Source organism: Notolabrus celidotus, chromosome 6 (genome assembly GCF_009762535.1).
Source record: "Notolabrus celidotus isolate fNotCel1 chromosome 6, fNotCel1.pri, whole genome shotgun sequence".
In the NCBI taxonomy this organism is placed as follows: Eukaryota; Metazoa; Chordata; class Actinopteri; order Labriformes; family Labridae; genus Notolabrus; species Notolabrus celidotus.
The window spans coordinates 14,503,406-14,524,776 of NC_048277.1; the positions used below are offsets into that span (position 1 = coordinate 14,503,406).

The 21,371-nt window shown below is 40.8% G+C and overlaps 1 protein-coding gene across 1 annotated transcript in view; it reads left to right on the forward strand.

The window, feature by feature from the left end:
* The first annotated feature begins 2,889 nt into the window (after positions 1-2,889).
* Positions 2,890-21,371, forward strand: part of b4galnt4a (beta-1,4-N-acetyl-galactosaminyl transferase 4a) — a 209,213-nt gene continuing 190,731 nt past the window's right edge. Inside the window, 1 exon segment of the mRNA XM_034685728.1 lies at positions 2,890-3,031. Coding sequence (XP_034541619.1) covers positions 2,890-3,031 — 142 coding nt within the window.

Consider the following 21,371-nt stretch of genomic DNA (forward strand, 5'->3'; position numbering starts at 1 on the left):
AAGAAACATCCCAAAGTAATTTTGCCACCACCATCTATGATTGTGTCTATTTTGTTCCAACTACTGCATTTTCTGTGAATAGTAAACATCAACACATTCAAGTTATTTTTCTGTCCATGCTTACTGTTTAGGCATTTTACATTTAGTTTTTTCCTCTTATCAAGTTTGACTACAAAACGCTTACATTGTAATGAGTGACTCTGCTGTATGTTTTGCATTACAACAGTAATAGCTTTTGTTTTTTTCCAGCTGTGCTAGTCCGGGCTTCAGGTTTTGGGATTACTCACTCACTGGCGTGATCATACAGCTACTTTAATTGGACACTTCATTTGAACAGAGTTCTCATTACTGGTTTTAGTTCCAGCTGTGCTTCTCCTGCTGAGACAAGTCAGATAACTTATAGGGGAAATTGGCCTTCCCCTTTGTGCAGTGTTAGATCATGAGGGGGGCTAGATGTATTATCACAGATGTTATTCTGGTATGAGTTGGCTGTGAACAAAGCCTGATTAAAATAAGAGGGAGAAAAAACAATATGAGAGAAAATTCAAGTGTGGATGGTGTGTTTATATATTAGTACAAGCTGAAATATTGCTCTGTTGTATTTAGTCTCATAAGTTTACAATAAGGTCAATGATGACCAAAGGCTATGATGCCTCTCATTATGTTCTTTTTGCTCTTTTATCTTTGACCACATGGCGGCAGTCTTGCGCATTTTCTGAGTGTGTCTGTGGGACATCTTCACACACACCCACGTACACACTTACACACCAAACACAAGCAACATTTTTTGTTTGAACTGTTTTAGAGCTGTGCAATGAAATAATTTGAATTTCAGCTGAATAAAATATAAACAAACAAAAAAATAGGATAATTGTTCCACCCTCTATTTAGGTAATATAGCTAGTACTGAGGTTTTTTTTAATTATATGGGGAGTCAGCTGTGATTTGTACACATTTAAAGGAAAGACTGAAATTTTAATTTACATCAGTTAATAGTGAAACACGGAAAGGGATTGTGATTTAGAGGTATGCTCTAGTTTCAATTAAGTGATATTATTTAATTATAGTCACTCTGAAGAATTATTTATCCTGAGGAAAACAAAGCACATGACCTACTGTGGTACAATACCATTTTATTTAAAGTAGACCATTGATTATTATTGTTTAGTTTATTTAGTTATTTTTTTCACCATTTGAGGCACATCATTGTTTATCCCATTAACAAGGGGCCTTGAATTCAGTGGAAAATCGTACACAAGGAAATCCGAACAAGTTTGAGGATGTGCGTTCAGCCATTGGATGATGGATTACATTGGTACCAAGCAACGGTGGAAGGAAGCCGTGTAGTCCCGCCTCCTCTGAACCTTTTGCAGGCCTGTAATTGGCTCCTCGACTCGTCACTCCCCGTCCTCTCAGGTTAGGTTGCACCGCACCGTTAAGATGCTCAATTGATGGGCGTACTGAGCTGTGTGCAGTGAAAGGAGATACCCTTACGTGTTTCATTGTAGCAAAACAAAAACCATGGTCCCTCCTGGATTTGTCGCTGCTGGTTGCAGGTTTCTCCGCGGCACCCCTCCTCGAGCTCGGCTGTTTTTTCTTCCCGCGCACGGTGACAAGCGGGCTGGACGGTGCTATTGCGGCGTTTTAAAAGGAGAAAAGCTCATGCAAGAATAACATCACGGTGCAGTGCTTCTTTGCTAGTCCTTTACATCTGTGTTTAATAGTTTAATCCGGATGAGGTTATTTTCTTTGTATCTTTTGTCGCACGCGCTGTGGACTCGCACAACGCAGGTACTTTGGCAGAATTGGCTGAAACGCACCTGCCGTGAGATAACCGGAGGGAGCACATGGACCCCAGTATCGTGGATTTTCAAATCGGGATGCCACATCTGAGTATTTTATTGTAACACATCTCGATATGGACCATACACGGTTTTTAATCTTCATCGGTTTGATATTTACGAGTGGCGGGGCTTCAAACCAGCCCGAGAGTGAGGATGACAGCTGATCGCCCCTCCTCCCCCAGGACTTCAATAAAAACGCGCTCCATCAGAGTCCCTGCATTGGAAGCCGGAGTATTAGTTTCATCCGAGTGTAACAATAGATGGAGTGCAGAGGGATGTGACACCTTCAACTCTCCATGGTCAGGTTACTCTTACACCTGTCATCCCATCAAAGGTTTCCAGAAGGCCCCTTTAATTTAAGCTGCAGGCTACTCATCTGGAAAGAAACAACACGTCTTTTCTTTGGGAAGTGTTTTGGAGATGCTCTGTCCGACCACATCTCACATGGAACTCCGTTTCTCTTCCTCTTCTTCTTCGGTACTCCGCGTTAAACCCATGCCCAGGGATGATCCTGAGTAGCCGATAAAATAATCAGCTCCTCGGTGTCAGCAAACGCTTGAGCCACAGGGGATTTGTGTAGATTATCGCCGGACTGCTATTTTGCTCCCTTGGTCACAGTCTTAACTGAACTTAGCGGCTTTTGATCTGCAGCCTTTTCCCTGCTGCCCCGGCCCGCCTCCAGCACGGACTGCCTGTTTACAAGCCACGCTATTCATAGAGGAAGAGGGGGGTAAACCGGGCTGCATTCATAAGCAATGACTGCCACAGAGGTGTTTGGACCCACATCTGAGGATACGACACGTTTGGCGCTGCTGTCCCCCCGTGGATCCGGGGGAATGAGACGCGCTCTAAGCTGTGTGTAGTTAACACTCCCTGTTTAACTGGCCGGTCACATGCCGTGGCTGTGACCTGGAGAAGTAGCCCGTCAGTGTATAGAGCTGCAGACAAATCAGGAATCAAACGCAAGCAGCAGCCCGAAACGAGCACTTTTCCGGACCTGTTTTGACTCTCTACCGGGCGTCTACCGGAGGATGTTTGTGCCAGGATGCTGCGCTTCCCCGTGAAGAAGATCCGGAAGCAGTTCAAGCTCCTGCTGCTGCTGGTTCTGCTCACCTCCGCCGTGTGGTTCACCTACCTTCACATCAACCAGGGCAAGACTATCAAACTCCACTTTAACTACGGAAAAGGTAGGCTTTACTGCGAGAAACTTCATTCAATCATCCATTTACAAGTTTTGCCAAATGTATCTGTCACTGTGATGGATATGAACTTAAAGCCCCTAAAGACTATTAAAAGGGCATTTAACATCACCCTTATGAATATGTCTCAGTAGGTAATCACATACAATTGTTTAACATCACTATAAACTATTGTCACATCACTGTAAAGTTGCCAATTAGTTCCTCCAGGGATATTATAGGAATATTAATATGACAACAATGGAGATAATAAACCTATAAAACCTGATAAGGCCACTATAAACTCTGATTCACAAACTAACAAATATAAGGATGTAGGTGTTATACTTGAGAGCTGCAACAAAGGATTTTGATGTCTTCACCTAACTCCAAAAACAGCCTGAGAGTCTTGATTTACCATCAGATATATCAAAAGAGAGCAGCAAATCCTGACATTTGATAAGCTGAATCAAGGTTAGTATTTGTCATCTTAGTAGGGAGAACTCCAGAACAATTCAGTGACTATCAAAATATTTGGTGATGCACTTTTCTGTCAATCTACAGTTCCTGAATCGACACAGCTGTTAGGTTAGATCATTTGGTGAAATATGTAAAAAGTTATTTAAGAATTCTTGGTTGTATTGATTCATGGCAGTTGTGTCACTAAAACAAAACTGCTCTACTGACTCAGACTGATAGGCACTTCCAGATAAATTCCGAAATAAGTGACACAGAGAGGCAGCATGTCTCATAAATTAACAACAGTTTCCTTCTCCGTGCTGAGTAAAGAGCACCAGGTTGTTGGAGCAGGGTCGAAAGCCAGACCTCCGCCTTCAACATTAATAATCAAAGGGCTGTTCATGAAGGTGGCCTCAGAGGTCACAGGCATGCCAGTCAGACTCTGAAAAATATCAGATTTCCACCTGCTGCTGCTGCTGTGATACTTCTTTCAACTCAAAGTCTTCTGCCCTGTGTGATGCCAAGTTAAACAATTCAAGAAAAGTATGTAGAGAAAAGGTTTAGGATTATGCAATGCAGTCACCTACAACAGACTGAACATGGGATGATGGTGTACTCTCTTCTGCAGCTGTCTGTGTAAAGTGATACTTAATGATTATGATGTCCTTGAAGAGTGTATCTGACCATACACATACATACAAATGATACTCTAACACAGCAGATATCATGTTATTGTATCTGATCTCTGCTGTGGGTTTTCCCAGCAACAGATCACATTTGGTTTCCGGACGACGACAGTCACACTGATAGCTGCTACTCAGGCACATTATGTGTCGGAACTGCAGCTAAAGTGATTGGGTGTGTTTAAAAAATGCACGATAACAAAGTGTTCTTGCAGCAAAAGCCATATCAAGTGCAATATTCTTCTCTGGATTAGACCTCCATAATATGAGAAAAATCTGCAGTGTGATGTAATGTTGTTCAATGGTGCATGAATGACATATGGTAGTAAAAATAAAGAAATATATACAGGTATTCACTTTTTCTAGAGCAATACAGTTTCGATCAGATTCATTATTTGGATCTTTTTGAGCTGATATTGATAATCACTAATAACTTGTTCCTGATGGCCTATAACAATAAATTAATGATATTTTTAAAGATTTTTATATTTGAAAATGTGTAGTTCATGCGCACCTCAGGGTAAGAAAGGCTAAGATTTAGAGCAAAGATGTATATTGGGCGGCTGCAGCTCAGTGGTAGAGTCGGTCATCTTTCAATCAGAAGGTTCAGTGTTCAATCCCAGGTCCCGCTATTCACATGCTGAAGTGTCCTTGGGTATGACACTTGACCCTGAACTGCCCCCAGAGGCTGTGCCATCAGTGTGTTACTGGGATTAGTTAATACTGATGGTGCTTTACACAGCAGCCTCTTCCATCAGTGTATGAATGTGATGTGAATAGGGGAATGTGAGTTGTAATGTAAGAAGATGAGAGAGCGCTATCTTTCTGTTTATACTATTCTGCACTTATGAAACCTACACAGCCCTAAACCTAAAACAGTTCTGATTGTTCTTTTTTGTGTGTGCTGTGAACAGGAGCCCTCCTGTGCATGCAATAATGTCTTTTTAATGTTGGAGACTTCATCCAGCCACCGGGCTGTCAAACTAAGCATCACACTAACTTCAGAATTCCTTGACTCAGCACTAAACATTCTGTTAGTCCCGTTGTTGTCGACCAGACTGTGAATTTTTGTACAGACCACATCTTTTAAAATAATTATTATATTTTTTATGTAACCAGGAGAAACTCATTGAATTAAACATCTCTTTCTTAAGAATGTCCTAGCAAAGATCGGCAGCAGCACAGTTAACAAGGTTTCAGACAAACAAAGAGCTGCCATACATTTAAGCAAAATACAAGAGGTGATTATAATGCATTGAAACACAGAATGAAAAGTAAAACAAGTTGACAACAATCTTAGATACATCAGGCAGAACATCTACAGCCAAACGTGTCTGCCTCCATGTCATTTAAAGCGACTCAAAATCCTCCATTAAGACCAGATCCTAAAGTTTCAGATCTTTTTTGTAACTTGTTCCAAGAAAAGGAAGCCACAAACTGAAATGTATTTTTCACATCTTAGTTCTGTTTTAAGTCACCTCATACAGGGTGACATAAAGCTTTTGTCATGTCAGAACTCAGGGACACAAAACATGCACGTGGGCGACAATGTTTTTACTCTCTCATTAGCTTGCTGCGGCTATGCTTCTTCTTCTTTATATGTAATGACTGATTGCATACGGCCACCTACTGTGTGGTGAATTTTCAGGTTTGTCAGTAAGTAAATGAAAGCAACTTTAATCAGTTGTTTGAATTGGATAAATACATCATGATAAAATATTCCCATTAATTGATATTATACATCATTTATCAGGCAAATTTATTTTGTGTATCCCTCTCTGCTATATGATTGGCTCAATGACTTACACGGCCAATGTTTCCAGGATTCAGTATGATGAATCAAATGTTTGCATACAAAATGTGAATGCATGGATACATGAATGAGGCTTTTTATCAGGCTTTTTTGCCACCTCTTTTTATCTAGAATGTTGAGTAAAGGTGAAAATAGGATACACTGTGTAGCACTCTCCTTGATTTATAGATATGCAACACAAATGTAAATCAAAAGTCTTGTTGCAGGGTTATAAAGTTGCATGAACATACAGAAAAGTCAACATAATGAAGGCTCACTATCTGCTGTACTTTGCACTGAATTAATCAAATTTGACCAAATCATAAGGAAATGTATTATGTGAGGCTGTACAAAAAGAACTGGTCTAGACTTTCATTTTCAGATATTCACTGAGCCAGACCCACTCTAATGTCCTCTATAACACTATGTTCCTTATTTTGAAGAATCCCACTAATAGGCGTATAGCCCTGTGTGACTGGTGTGCTCTGACTCGTCTGATGAGGAAGGAAGCTGTTCCACTGGTCTCTGCCGGTCCGTGTGTCTAATTGACTGTCTTCCATTTAGCAGGCATCTGAGCAGGTCAACTCACTTAACCTCTTATGAATAACATGTCCGCTCTCACACCAAGGCTTTCTAAGTGAGACATAGCCATTACTGAAACTGGGGCTCCATGAAGTGTGTAAATATTCATATCATGCTGGTGGTATTCTCTTCACACACCAATCTTCATTGATTCTTAGTACTGAGGTGCAGGGGCAGGTAGAAATAATGTCATTTCATTTTTGGCCTGAGTTCTTCCTTATTTGAATATGAAATGACAATTTGTCAAATTTCCATTCCGCTTGTCCCAATTTGGGAAGAAATTAGATTCGTCTCAGGCAGATCTTCTCCTTGAGCGAGCACATGTATCAGACAGATTGCTGCGGGTGCTTCAGCCACTACATAATGTCTTGTTGGTGTCTAACCAGCAGACTTATGAGAAATGTAAACAACCTGGCATAAAGTGCCCCGTCGAGACCGCATCTTTCTAATTGTGAATAATGATTTGAGAAGCGTGTCAGAGACAGTTTCCTGCAGGTGATTTTACACTCAGTCTGTCAAAGGTTTCAAACTTTCGTTTACTCACCTCAGTGTGCTCGTGTTGGTTCACTGGGTCAACATAATGAGAGAGAGCAGATGCCTTAGAAGAGGTATCCTTAATAGGGTTGCAAAGGGGTGGACAATTTCCGGTAAATTTCTATGGGAAGTTAAGCTGGGGAATTATGGAAATATTCCAAATTGGAAACTTTATGGGAATTAACTGGGAATTGAGGGTAATTTAATGGAAAGGTATCATATCCAAGCATCAATATTTGTTTGTGACATCCATCCAAAATAATACAATCAAAACAGATTTATTTGTAAGTAGAACTTTATCAAGTGTTACATATTTTCTTGAACAATCAATTCTTTCATTGAAGACCAGACTTGAATGTTGAGTTAAATATTACTCATCCCCCCTACCCAACCCATTGATATTTGTAAGTTAAACATTAGTACCATACATCAAATTTGTTAAATATATTACCACTTAATATCATCAAAACTTACTTCACTTTGTGTAGTCCACAGGCTCAAATGTGTGGCTCCAATAGTCTTGTGTTCTGGGCTCAAAAGTGTGGTCCAGGATTCTAGAAATCATCTGTGCATGTGATGGAGGAATGCACAGTGCATGTAATGGTCTCAATAGCCCTGCAGTAAGCAGTGTACTGTAGGCATGTGATTGAGGAATAGCATAGATATTCAATTGTACTTGCATGAAATCTGGTTGTTTTAGTCAGGATTATGCTAAAATGTATATTTTCCCAACTATAGTTAAGTTCTCTAATAAGAGCCAACCTTCAATTTAGTAAATTCCTTTTTTATTCCTGTTTATTCCCATGAATTCCCGTTAATTCCCATGGAAAGTTACCAACTTTGAAAATTCCTGGAATTTTGCAACCCTGATCCTTAATTATACTGCACGGACTTTAGTGAACACATTACACACAGTGCTTCTCACTGAATATATCGTGGATGTCTCTTACCTACCTGACAATTACCATGAAAACATTTTGTACGTCATGAAACTGGATTTGTTTGCAGGAGTTTGTGGCCTTCGTCTTTTCCTCTTAGGGGGTAATTGCTACCTTTTTGGTGCATCAAGCCAACAGTTGTTAATGTCTGCTGTTTTCTTTTATGTGTATATGCCTCCCTATAAATAAACACACATAAGAATGGTTAAAGAACGTTTTTTGTTGGACACTACACTGGCTAACAGCAGCGTTCTCTGCAGGGGTGACTATCCTTGCTTCAGATAGCATTACTTTTCTTATTACATGAAAATATTATGTCACCTCGAGAGTTTTTACAACAAAGTAAGGTCAGCTATCTTTTTGTGAGCTGCCTCGACAAAAACAGATATCGCAAAATTTTTTGTAACTTTCTTGAGGCTATAGGCTTTTTGTACATTTCCAGAAGTCACGCTTTTATATCAAACGGCAATGAACATTTTAAAAATGTTATCAAAAACCCTGCTGCTGCATATAAGGTCAGATAAATCACTGCAAAGTCAAAGGGAAATGATTTGAACCTAAACCCCTGTGGTCGAGAGCTGCTGTTCCTGTTATTCTTTCAGTGTGTGGAAGATCAGTGGTTGGGAATTTGAAAGGTTATTTTTTTTTACTGATACTTGAGAATAACAGAAGTAGCAAAAGCAGAAGATTGTTGAAGTGGGTCAGATTTTATGCATTATAACTTGAATGTTTGTGGGCGCCCTTGATGAGAATTGAGCAGTTCTTTCTTTTGTGACTGCATGCTTTCATTTGGTGGTGCTTTGACATGTTTTTTTGATCTGCAAACCATGTCACCTCAAGTGAGATTATAAACTGCTAACAGAGTTTGCATCAAAAGGAGAATAATTGGTGAAAGGATGAAAGGATAGCTGGACAGCTGAATTATCCCAAGAATCCCAACATATCTAAAAATATGAGTCCAACGCGGAAGTGCTAAAAATTGCAGTTCATCAAGGGTCCGCTTGAGGCTGGCTCCGGAAGTACCGGAAACACACCAATTAAAAAAAGACGATCCTTACAGCAGAAATAAACATGTTTACAGCCTGGTGCAAAAGACGAGTGTAGTCTTGATACTTCATTTCTCAATCGGCTCACACTGTAGGGGGGGGAATTTTTTACTAACGCGGCAATTCCAAAGATATTGAGATTACGAGTCTTCCAATGGGAGGCACAGCTGACTTGATTGACAGGCCGGAACACTGTAGCTGTTGGCTAGGAGACTCAGAGCCCGCCTCTTTACATCACAATCGCTTGACAGCAGCAATATGGCTGCCACCGCCGATTGGCCTCAAAACAGCGCTTCAGAAACAGATGGGTGACGTCACTGATACTACGTCCATATTTTATACAGTCTATGAGTGTAAGAGAGTGTGTCTAGATGAGCCTTGACACTCTTGACCCAACCCTTATTCATAGACTGTACAAAACATGGGTGTAGTTTCAGTGACCTCAACTTCTAAAAAGGCGCTGTGAAGCCCAAAGATGGCGGTTCATCACTTGAAATGCCGACTCCAACTTACTTTCGGCTATTCAAGAAACCAACAAAGAGGCAGAGTGGCGGCTATAACCGAGCAAACTGCTTCAAGATGTCACTTGTCAGTCAAATCAGCAATGCCCTCATTTGTTCCTAGTTATTAGTAACTCTTGGCACTAAAATAACTGATGAGTTAGTAAATGTGTGCTGTCAAAATGGGCATTTTACACCATGGGTGCTAATGGAGTTTGCTTGGCTTTTACAGCCAGCCTCAAGTGGATACTGGGGGAACTGCGGTATTTTGTGCTTTGGCACTGGCTTTATGTTTTTCACACTGGAGGTTGCAGCTTGGTTTTTTTACCTTGTCTTTTGAAAGAATGAAAAGGTACAGCCAATAGGGACACTGCACACTCCAATTTCATACTGTATGTATTTAACTATATGGAAGGTAGATAAAGTAATAAATCTCAGAGATGTGCAAGATCATTGAGCAAATCATTTAGAATAAGAGTAGTCATTAACAGCACTGATGCAGCCACAGCCATATTGAAATGGACTTTCATTTTCTGCTACTAAATTATTCAGTACAGGAATAGGCAGCGTGATAGACTTTCGATGGGATATCGTGTCACCTTTTTTGTGATTGTTTTAATAGAAAGTAGATCATGAAACAGGGATGAATAGAAAACGGGGGCAGGGGAAGTAGCTCATACAAACAGGAGCTCCACAAGAGAGAAACTTCACCAACTTGGCATGGAGTTAAAGTTGCTTTCTTTCCTCTGAAGCATCTCTGTTCGTGGAGGAAACTACAGGCAACAGGCTTTTTTCTCAAATCACATCAGGGAATGCCCTGAAAGAAAAACGTGTTGTAGCTTTGTGCATGCTTGTATCGTTTATACACCCTGCACGTCTTTCTCGTTTATGAAAAGGCAGGTCAAGAAATGTAATTACTGCACAATGAGTATTACCAGTGGGACTGTGCTGAACATGTGGGTGTTTTGTGGGGCATTAATTTATGTTTTCCTGAAAAAAGCCAAGGTAGCTGTTAAAACTATGATGATAGGGAAAGCCAAAAAAGATGTAATTAAATAGTTCTCAGATTGCACACTAGCCAGACTGGCCTTATTTAATCAGAATTTCAATGAGAAAGTGAGTTGGCAGGCAGCGCGGCGGTGCATATTAGATGAGTGCCACATTTATGCGGCCACCCAGTTGTACAACTGCCCCCCTGTTTTCCGGCATCAACAGGTCCTCTGAGGAGGCTGGCTGCAGTATACAGGCCTCTATTGATTAACCATGATTGCAATGTGGAGACGTTGCACATACACACACACACACACACACACACACACACGTGCATACATTCAAAACACCCCCACACAAATGCGCAAATATGTTGTTTATGTTTGTAAAACAGCACGTAATACAGGCGCACACCTCATATGATCACAGCTCTGGAGGGACGGGGAGGAAGTCGGAGAGAGGAAGTCTCAGAGGGCCTCGACAGATTGGCTGCTCGGTTGCCCATGGAGACAACATATGGGAGAGGAGCATGCTGTGCTGGTGGGATGTTATAACGCTCGTCTTATCAAGAAAGATGCATTCGCAGTTGTGTTGAGTTACAATGAATACCCACAAAGAGAGAACAAATAAAACAGACATTTGTGGATGCAGTGTCGTGCAGCTCTGAGTTGAGTGGATTGTAAAAACCGCACACTCTCATCCAAACACTTGGATATAGTTGCAGTTGAGTATCAAGTTGAATTCAGCTTGTTGTATCTCGGCAGCAACACCCTCAGGCTGGCTCGCTGTCATGGTAACCATGCCCTCCGATGTCATTTTACCTAATTTTAGCTCTTGTGGTTCTCACGGTCGGTCAGCTTTTCCTCTGCCAGAACTGCTGTACCGGAAAAACGGTAACAGATACCAACCGGGCGAGTGTAAGCCTTTTGAAAACAAACACCTTTTTCTTGTAATCTTCTATTCATGCAATAATGAAAATCGTCAATTAGCTTTTTCAGATTGGTGGATAATGGAGCAGCTCAGTGCTCACCTGAATGTTTGATGAAACGGGACAGTTTTAAATAGAGGAAGGAATTAAAGAACAAAAACATAAACAACCTACATGTTTAGTAAAAAGCAATTTCGGTGGCAGTCGTGCTGAAAATCTGAGGTTTATTTCTGACACAGCTTTTATTAGAACGCTGGGCCCAGTGTGGGTGCAGACTACAAGTCTACATCAACAAAGTGGTTTGGGCATGTTTAAGCGGCGACACATGTAGGCCTTGCTGGGTGGTGAGGCTTTTAAATATTACTTCAATTTAGGACTGCTGGGCGCTTGTATGACTGTGGAGGAGCTCTGTTAATCAGATAAAAACTGGAGGAAAAAAAGCTTTCATCAGGACAAACTCTGGAAGGAGTGAATAATGAAAATGTAGTCGTGCTAATGTGGTGATTTATATTCCACAGAGCCAATATAGTGGGCTTGCCTAACAGAAATATTTCTGATGCTGTGCAAGCAATTAATTCAGTGTCCAGATGAGAGTAATTGCTGCAGAAACCTGGATGTTTCCATTGCTGTCATCACTGAAATGAAAACTGAAATCTGATAATCTCTACATCCATCTGATATATAGCTTGATATCACAAAACCAACAAAGATAAACTTCATTAGTCATTTTATTTGAGGAGGCTGAATCTTTGATGTCTTATTGCCTTTTAAAGGGCCGGCTCAAAAGCATACACTACAGCAGCCAGCTCATCGTTGTGTGTCTGCGGAGCTGAGAAGGGGAACATCAGAAGCTCGAACCATGAATCTACCCCACAGCTTATCTGACCATCCCAGTAAATCTCTCTCTCTGTGGGTTATTCCACAGTGGGGATGAATGATATCCCCGTTACAACTCACCCTGTATCCTCCATGTGCACAAATGCTGCAGAAGCTGCGTGTGGAGGTGGAGACAACTGAGGGATTAGGGCTCTTATGTGCACACATATCTGCTTGTATCTACTTTATTTACACATTGCTGTGCATATGTGCACTTGCTCATTTTATTTACGTTTGTGAAAATATATATTACTTTACATAATTTCCTGCTCAGTAACACTCTTGTCCTTTGCATCCTAATCATTTTAACTGAGCATCCTTTTATGCAAATGCTGAAGCAAATGTTGGGTCATTTTTATAACAGTGCTAAAATATTTCACAAGCAGCAAGCTGTGTGACTTTTAACTTGAGAGCTACCAGGGTGGCCATTTTGACTGGAAAAGTGAAATTTGGAATGTTCCAACACTGTTGGAATAACACCCAATGGAGTTTCACTGCACTGCTTTTCCCTGAGACATATTGACCTCATCATTTAAGACGGTTATTTCAGTGTTGACCTCTTTTTTTCACTCTAGTTAATGAATATTACTCTGGCCTGTATTCAATGTTTTCTAGTTCTTGCTATGCAAAAGTTAATCTAGCTTGAAGGTTAAGCAAAAGCTAAGACAGAGTTCTCCCATGTAGAAATGCGAATATTAAGTGATATGATCCCCCATTTGTCAGGTTTTTACTTTAAAAAAATATAAATCGATATTAAGACTTTTGCACAAAACAAGAAACACACTCTTAAACTTCTTCGTCGTGCAACCGGCGCATTTTCAGCTACACACAAAAATGCATGTAGCGTGTTATATATCCATTCTGGCAGAGCAAAATGGAGGACTCCATGGAAGGAGCCCGTTGCTTAAGTTAATATGAAAGGCTCATTCTAAGTTAACAACTACACAAATATTTTTATATTCAAGTGATGATATACTTATTAAAACATACTCATTAATTTCTACCAAGTATGTTCTTCTAAACCTTGTATATTCTACATACTGGACCTTTTAAAAAAATCTGATTCAGTGTTCAAGTAAGCCCACTATAAGGGAATATATTCACTGTTTCTCAACATTTTAGCATGATTTCATATTATTTCACAGGATGTTGTCTCTGAACAAATATTGCTGACTTAAACTTCAATATTTATTTTCCTGTGATGTTGAAATTGACTTGCTCCTGCAGATTAGATATATTCATATCATGCCTCTCCATAAAGGTTTTAATTCAGTGTTGAAATATGTAAGTTCAATTTTTTTTAAGCAATTGATTCCTAGTTTGATAAAGAATTTCAGTCTTATTTACAGATAAGTTCATAAAAATGATTTAATTTTAATGAATCTCATATCTGCAGGTATCTGTAGCTGTCAGTTAACCAGTACTCACATTTATTAGGAAATAAATAAAATGTTCACTGTTACTGAGGCCATTGCATGACCTTAGTCGACATAATATAGATTATAGATTTATGTATGTTATAGACATTTTTCATAACTAAAGTCTGAGCAGTTTTATTGTGGTAGCTTCATAATTCAGGTAATTTGAGGGTTAAATGCTCACTGGGTGCTTCAAACCCTGTCAGTGTTGCATGTAGATGAACAGATGTGGATATAGGACGGAGAGATGAAGGGAGGCTGGTCGGAAAAACACGCGTCCAGAGTGTGTTAACCTCAGGGTTAATGAAATTTGTGTTGGCCTGCCTAACGAGCCGCCATCAAGGTACCAGCTCTGCCCCATGCAGATGACAGTCCTGGCCCTCTGCCACGTCTCTGCCGGAGGAGATTTGTCTGTGTTTGTGTGTCAGAGTTAGCGAGTGAAACAGAGAGATTTAGTGTCAAAGAGGGCTAAAAGTGTATGTGTGATGTAGTTTGTTTTCTCCAAGTGTGTTTTTGCAAGTATCTGTGAGTGCACTCCTCACTAAACTCTCTGCCGTCTGCACTTTAGCCTCAGTGTTTAGCCGAGCAGAAGAGGAAGCAGCTGAATGATGGCACTGTCTGCCCGCTGGCACACTCCCTGCGAATGGGGGGCAAGCATTTGGGGAGGGGGGAGCAGGGCAGAAGAAGGACACCCTTCTCACGCAACAGGTGGGACGTGCAGCAGGATGTATTTGGGAAGATGTGATTTCTAACACATCCAGACCTTCACGGCGCACGAGCAGTGTAATCTGTTTGTACATGGAGCTGCAGGTTCTTGTCAGATTTTTTTTACATCAGATGAGGTTCACTGTAGAAATCCATTCAGGTGGAGCCACCTCATGCTGCAGGGATGTCTAATAATGCTGAAGTCACACCGTTGAACAATGCCATAACAGTTTAAGTAACCAATTTCCTCAGTATTAAATCAGAAAAACACTTTAAATTCGGGCTATTTTCGAGAAAACTGCTGGGAGACAGAGAGGAGCAGGGTGTGAATGTAGAAAGCAGAGGAATTTTAGTAAAAGAAACAGCCAGAGTGTGAGATAAAAAGAAGGCGTGCCAGAGAGACAGATGTCAGGTGGGGGTATCAACTGCAGACGATCCCTGTCATGATGGGATTTGTCAGTTTCCCTGCACTCAGGCTTTGGTTCCGCTCTTTACTCCCCACCTCTGCAGACGGATTTTCTTTCATAGGGTCTCTGTGCAGCGCCGGGGCTGTATCAGCTCTGGTGTCGCCTTACTGTAAGTGATCCAGACCCTGCAGGATTTCAATCAATCATCAAAGAGTGTGTGTCTGTGCGCTCCCTGCTGCTCAAAATGAACCTTCTGTAGTGGTGGTTAATGGAAAAGGTCACCTCTCCTCCAGGCTGTGCCGACTCGCAACAAAGACGCAGAAAAGATCAGAGGAGAGGGACAGGTAAACCTCAGAGACTGAAGAGGCTGGATTTTTCAGAGACTGGGATGTTGGCTGCATTGTAATCAGCTTTGTGGATTTTTTTTTCTCCACAGCTGTCGAGAAGTCATAAAAACGGATAAACTTGATAAAAGAGAGTAAATTGACCGTATGATGGCTGTCCCTGAGTGCATATCTCTGCGTATTTCCACTCCTACTCTTCCACTCTCTTTTTAAATCACTTTTGTTTGCCTTCCTTCTTTCCAATGCCCACTTATGAATATTTACACATTTTTGGACCAGATCTGGAGGAGGGAAAGGCATTAATCTCCATTTATAAAAGCTTGCCGGTTTAAGTCACATGGGGGATGTAAAAAATGTGAGGTTTTCCTCTCTATTGACATTCAAAATCTGTCACTTATATGTATGGATGCCATTTAGATATAACCAAATCCTGCACTTTTCAAATCAAGTAATAAAAACACCTCAAATGTGATATTAGTGGTGATGAGTCAGCCACTTCTCACTGATTTCAAACCCTCGGAGCATGTGTGCATTTCACTCCGTGAATGGTATATTCCTGACCTCTTTAATGTTGTATCTCTGCGTATTATTTCCCCGTCTTATGCACCGACTCCTCTCCTCTCTTTCCACCTTTCATCCAAGTAATCTCTTACATCTGACATTCTCCGCCTTTATCTTATTCTTTCCTGTATGAAGTGTAGGAGTATCGGAGGAGCAGAGAGAGGACAAGGGCCGCACTTTGTCGTTCTTTTGTCTTGCGTCTCAAAGGCCTACTCGCTGGCTGCATTGCTATGAGAGCTGCTTTGTGAAGGAGCGCGGCGTCGCTCTCTGAGGCCTGTCAAACACTGTTCCCTTTTTATTTCTCTATTGTGGCCAGTCAGGAGGAAAAATATTCAAGAGAAGAGGAAAGTTCCCAGTCTACTCTGCTGCTGTGTTTGTGTTTGCACAACTGTGTTTGAAAGGAGTTCTCACCAGCATGCTCTGAATTTTAACATCTCTTTATCAACCTTGTTCACTAAAGTTCACTGTAATTAAAAAAACCTGTTTATGATCCCCAACCAAACCTAACAGCGTGTTTTCTCTAAACTGTCTCAATCTTACTAATACAATTTTAAAAAGTTGACAGTAGACGTTTAGCTCCCTGAAAGTGGTTTAACAGTTTTATCTCCCAGGATGATTTTTCAAAGCCTGTTTTTTCAGCTTATTTTATGAAAAGTTTTTATTTTTAAGGACTACATTTTTATTTGTGGCAGTAACTGTGGGGAAAAAAATGAAGGCAGAAAAAAGAGCTGTCACAGGAAGCTCTATCAAAGACTGTTTTGAAGTAAACAAATGAGGTGGCTTAAGGTTAAAAAGTTGTCACAAAGTCTTCACTTTTTAATCTCTGCACTGTGTCATGTATATTCACTTCATGAGACACAGTTAACCATTTCACTTTAAAGCCCTCTGCTGACTCTCCCTGCAGTAAAACACCTGCCCTGTTTTTGATATGGATTGACACAGGGGTTCTAATGCAGACTGTGTTCTGTATTTAGGAACGCTGAAACTCGATAATATTTGAGCTTATCGAGCCTTGTGTGTCCAATGATGTGAGTCCTGTCTTTTAAATCAAATCACCAATGCACAAGCCATACACCGGACCATTCAATACCCTTGACTGGTAAAGTTTTGGAGTGAAATTGAGTTGCCAGCCACACAACGAAGACTTCTAGTAGTCAGTTGCTTTCAAGGATGGGTGATTGTGAAAAGCGGTTTTAAGTGTGGCTACATTTTAGCAAAGCAGAAGAAAAGGAGGAAGCAAAATGGGATTTATGCTGCAAAATAATTTCATGCAAGGGTGGGAAACACAGCCTTCATGGACAAGCACATCAGCACTGTGCATCAAACTAAACCACAATGCAGTGCCTTTGACCGGTGGAAGAACTCTGACAACTTTGGCTGCTGCTGGAAGACAGTCACCCCCCCCCCCCTCCTCCTCCACTCAAAGCAGCCTGCACCCTAACTTTTTTTTTTTTTTAGAGCGTATGGCTCCTCTGAAAAATAACAGTAAAAGCATTTCCTGAAACAATACATGCAAAAAAACAACAAGCCATTCTCAAATAAAGAAGAGAATGGGAATTAAGGGAAACAGACATTTAAAAGCTTTTTAAAGATGAAGATTGGGGTACAAGAAAATGTTTGTGCACCGCCTGCTGCTTTTGGAAGTGTCTTGAGTTTTGGATTCACATGCTGGTGCACATCTTTGCATCCCCTCATTTACATGATGGCAAAGAGAGGACAGTCTGAAAAGCTAATCCAACAGAGAGGCCATTGTACGTCTAATGTCACCACACTTTCTTCCACCTCCTCCTCTTCCTCCTCCTCATTATCTTCCATCTCCCCCCTGCTTGGGCCCTCTTTGTTTAATTATTGCTGCTCAGCCTCTTCTTTCCAGCAAAAAAATATTCTACAACTATCCCAGCCTCTGGTTTGTTATATCACTTTTTACATCTCCAAATTCAAGCTCTCCGTTCGCCAACATTCACCTGCCTCAGCAAAGCAATACAATTCAGCTCTTATTATCTCTCTCTGGAACACGCTGCTGCAGGTGGAAATTGGGTATTTTTACATCACTGGGGAGGATAGGAGAGATGGCAATGAGCTGATGTGCATAATACATTGATGTAGCACTTCTCCTGACCATCTGATTGTGTTTCAGAGTGCTTTGAATGGAGAGAAAATAGCCCAGCACTCGTACTGAGCGCGAGATGATAGAGCAAGATATGAAATGTGCTGCATCTAAGATGAGTCTGGCAGGTGGTAAAATCGACCTGTTTACATGTATGTGTGTATATGTTCTCTATATACTTGTGCACATAGAGAAAAATAAAGATTGATCCCTCATTTGATATAGACTGGCGTTTATTTGTGAGCAAAGTTGGCATGCTGCATAAAAATAAAGTTGTGTAGTGTCATGCATGCCGTGAAATATACGGCAGTCAGCTCTGGACACTAAAGTCTTGTTCCCTGGCTGTCTTTGTTTCATAAATGTAAATGACCATAAAGAATATGTTCTGTATGAATAAAAATATGCATAAAAACATCCAGGGTGTTAAAGATAAGATGAAAACATCAGAGAACAGCATAAAGACTTCAACACTCACAATACAAATTAAATCAAAGGTTACGGTACTAGACGGCGTGTCACATTCTTTATTAACCACAGGGTTTTAAGTTTTTATCAAGTCTTTAAGAAGCATCTAGCTGTGGCGCTGGTGGCCTAGCGGTCTAAGCGCCCCACATACAGTGGTTATAGCCCTCATCGCAGAGGTCGCTGGCTTGGTTCCCAGCCGCGACCATGTGCTGCATGTCTTTCCCCGCTTTACTCCACACATTTCCTGTCTTTTTTCAGCTGTCCTGTCATAAAAGCAAAAATGCCCAAAAAACCTAACTTAACTTAACATAAAAGCCTCTAGCTGTGGTTTGTTAGCATGTTATTTAATTTTCATCACAACATCTTCCAGAAACAGGAAAGAGATCAATGAAATGATAGCAAAAGTGAGTTACATAATGAGACCATCTCGTTTGTTTGGGGCCACAGTTTATTTTTATATCCTAACAGGCAACATGTCCATTATAAGCTGTGGCATAACATTAAAATGTTCAGAGGCAAGATAGCAAACATAATTATTTGAAGAGAAATCATTAAGATTATTTATTGGGCTTTTTTATTTTGCTTGTCATGACAGTTACAGAGAAAGGAGAGAGTGGGGCGTGTACTGCACCAAATAGTAACAGTATTGGGAGTCTAACAAGTGTGACTCTGTACATGAGGTGCCTGCACTGGCAGCTGAGCTAAACCAGCACATCGGCTAACACATTATTATCTATCGTCAGCTGCTTTGAACCAAGCGGCAACCTCCGGTCTAAAAGTATGAGCCCAATGCGGAAGTGCTAAAAACTGCAGTTCATCGAGGATCCGCTTGAGGCTGGCTCCGGAAGTACCGGAAACCACATACACACCAATTCAAAGAAGCCGATCTTTACAGCAGAAATTAACATGTTTACAGCCTGGTACAAAAGACGAGTGTAGTCTTGATAGTTCATTTCTCAATCAGCTCACATTGTAGGGGGGGGAATTTTTTTCTAACGCAGCAATTTCAAAGATATTGAGATTATGAGTCTTCCAATGAGAGGCACAGCTGAGTTGATTGACAGGCGATAACACTGGAGCTGTTGGCTAGGAGGCTCATAGCTCGCCTCTTTAGGTCACAATCACTCGACAGCAGCAATATGGCTGCCGTCAAGGATTGGCCTCAAAACAGCGCTTGAGTGACGTCACGGATACTAGGTCCATATTTTATACAGTCTATGAACAGAAGGAGAATGCATATTCAGTAAATCAACCCATTTTTGTTTGTATGGCGCCAAATAATCACAGAAGTTAATTTAAGACACTTAAAGGTAACAAGTGACCATGCTCTTTGTCATGTTTTTACTTTTTAAAAGACCCTACATGAGCAAGCACTTGTCAACAGTGGAAAGGGAATACTTCCCCAAACCTCAAACAGAAGCAGACTCATAGGTGAACACCCATCAGGACTGGATGATCCGAGAGAGTCTGGGGGAAAAATAAACGTTTTAACCATCACAGTGTTTTCAGCGTTAGCAGGTTTCCTGTTGTGATTTCTCCCCCTTAGACCAAACTGTGTCAGCAGCTTTCCGCCTTTATCTTCATTCCTTTTTTAAATAAGAAGAAATAGTTTGCGGCTTCATATGTGATAACAGATCGTCACCACCTGCATCTCAAACCGTCTCTGTTGTTTTCACTAAGATAAAATCAAAGCTTATTGCTGAGATGACAAATCCTGCCTGCATCTCTCACTTTTTTTCATGATTCAAATAGAAAGTTAATTAGCCATTACATGATTACTTAATTTTTATTCTGCTTGCCACGTTAATGCTCATTGTTAGGGCAGCTTGTCACAAATGCACAAAAATGATCTTATCTGAATTTGTCTTTGTTAGAAGTAAAAGCACTGCTGACGTTGTGTTGTGGGTTCAAAGCACATGGCACCTTACAAGTTGAGCATCAGACATCTGCTGTAAAAGCTTCTTTATAAAACTGACTTCCCAGCATACTCTTGAGAATTATGTTTCAAATGTAGCAGTGCTTTCAGCTTTGTAGGTGTGTATGTTAGAGGGTTGAGGATAAATGAAGGAGGAAAAGAGATAAGCATTTGTTTACAGCACTCTTTTCTACTCAGACACTTAGAGCTGAAGTTGGTGATGGAGGAAGTGATAGTGTGCTTCGTCCCGTGTGCAAACAGGGTCAGTGCAGCGTGATAACACACAGCAAACCTATCTTCTCCTCTCCTATCTCACTAGTTTTTGCTCTGAATGGTAGGAGTGCTGATTATATTGCCTCTTCATACTAATCTGCTTTCGGCCCACACATTTGTAGGACAAAATGCACACGGTCTCTCTCACACGCACACAGATACAGCATTTGGATTGTGCGTAGTTAAGTAATTTGTTTTTCTTTGAGTGCCCTTAATGCTTGCTGGTGATCTGAATAAAAAAATAAATAAATCATCCAATCAACAAAAAGTGTGTGCCGTGAAGGCTGAGCCCTGCCAGTACAAATGAAGTCATCTCAGGCTGAAGTGGATTGTGTTTATTACCCAGATCAGATTGAGACATGCTTGTTTCGGTTCCCAGGTGGGTTTACTTCAGAGAACCTAAAGAAAGGAATGCTTACCTGACTGAGTAGCACCACCTTCAAGTGTCTTGAAAACAGGGCAACTAAGGTATTCAGTGTTACATATGTGTAAAGAGTTTGACACTGAATGCAATGAGCAGAATAAAATAAGTCTGAACACATGTAATCATCTCTTTTATCCTTTTACCAGTCAACCACTGTCGTATAATTTGGGCCTGTGATTTTGAGTTTTCAAACCAGGCAGATTGCAAATTCAGAGACACAATTTCTCAGGTTTTAAACACATTTCAACTAGGGTTGTAATGATTCTTTTTAACAACGATTCGATTCAATTCACGATTGGTGGTTGCCGATACAATTTAAGGACTATATTGGTTCATTTATAACGATACGATCCGAAACGATTCAGTGACTTGAAATCGATTCAGTAACTTTTCAGCCAAAAA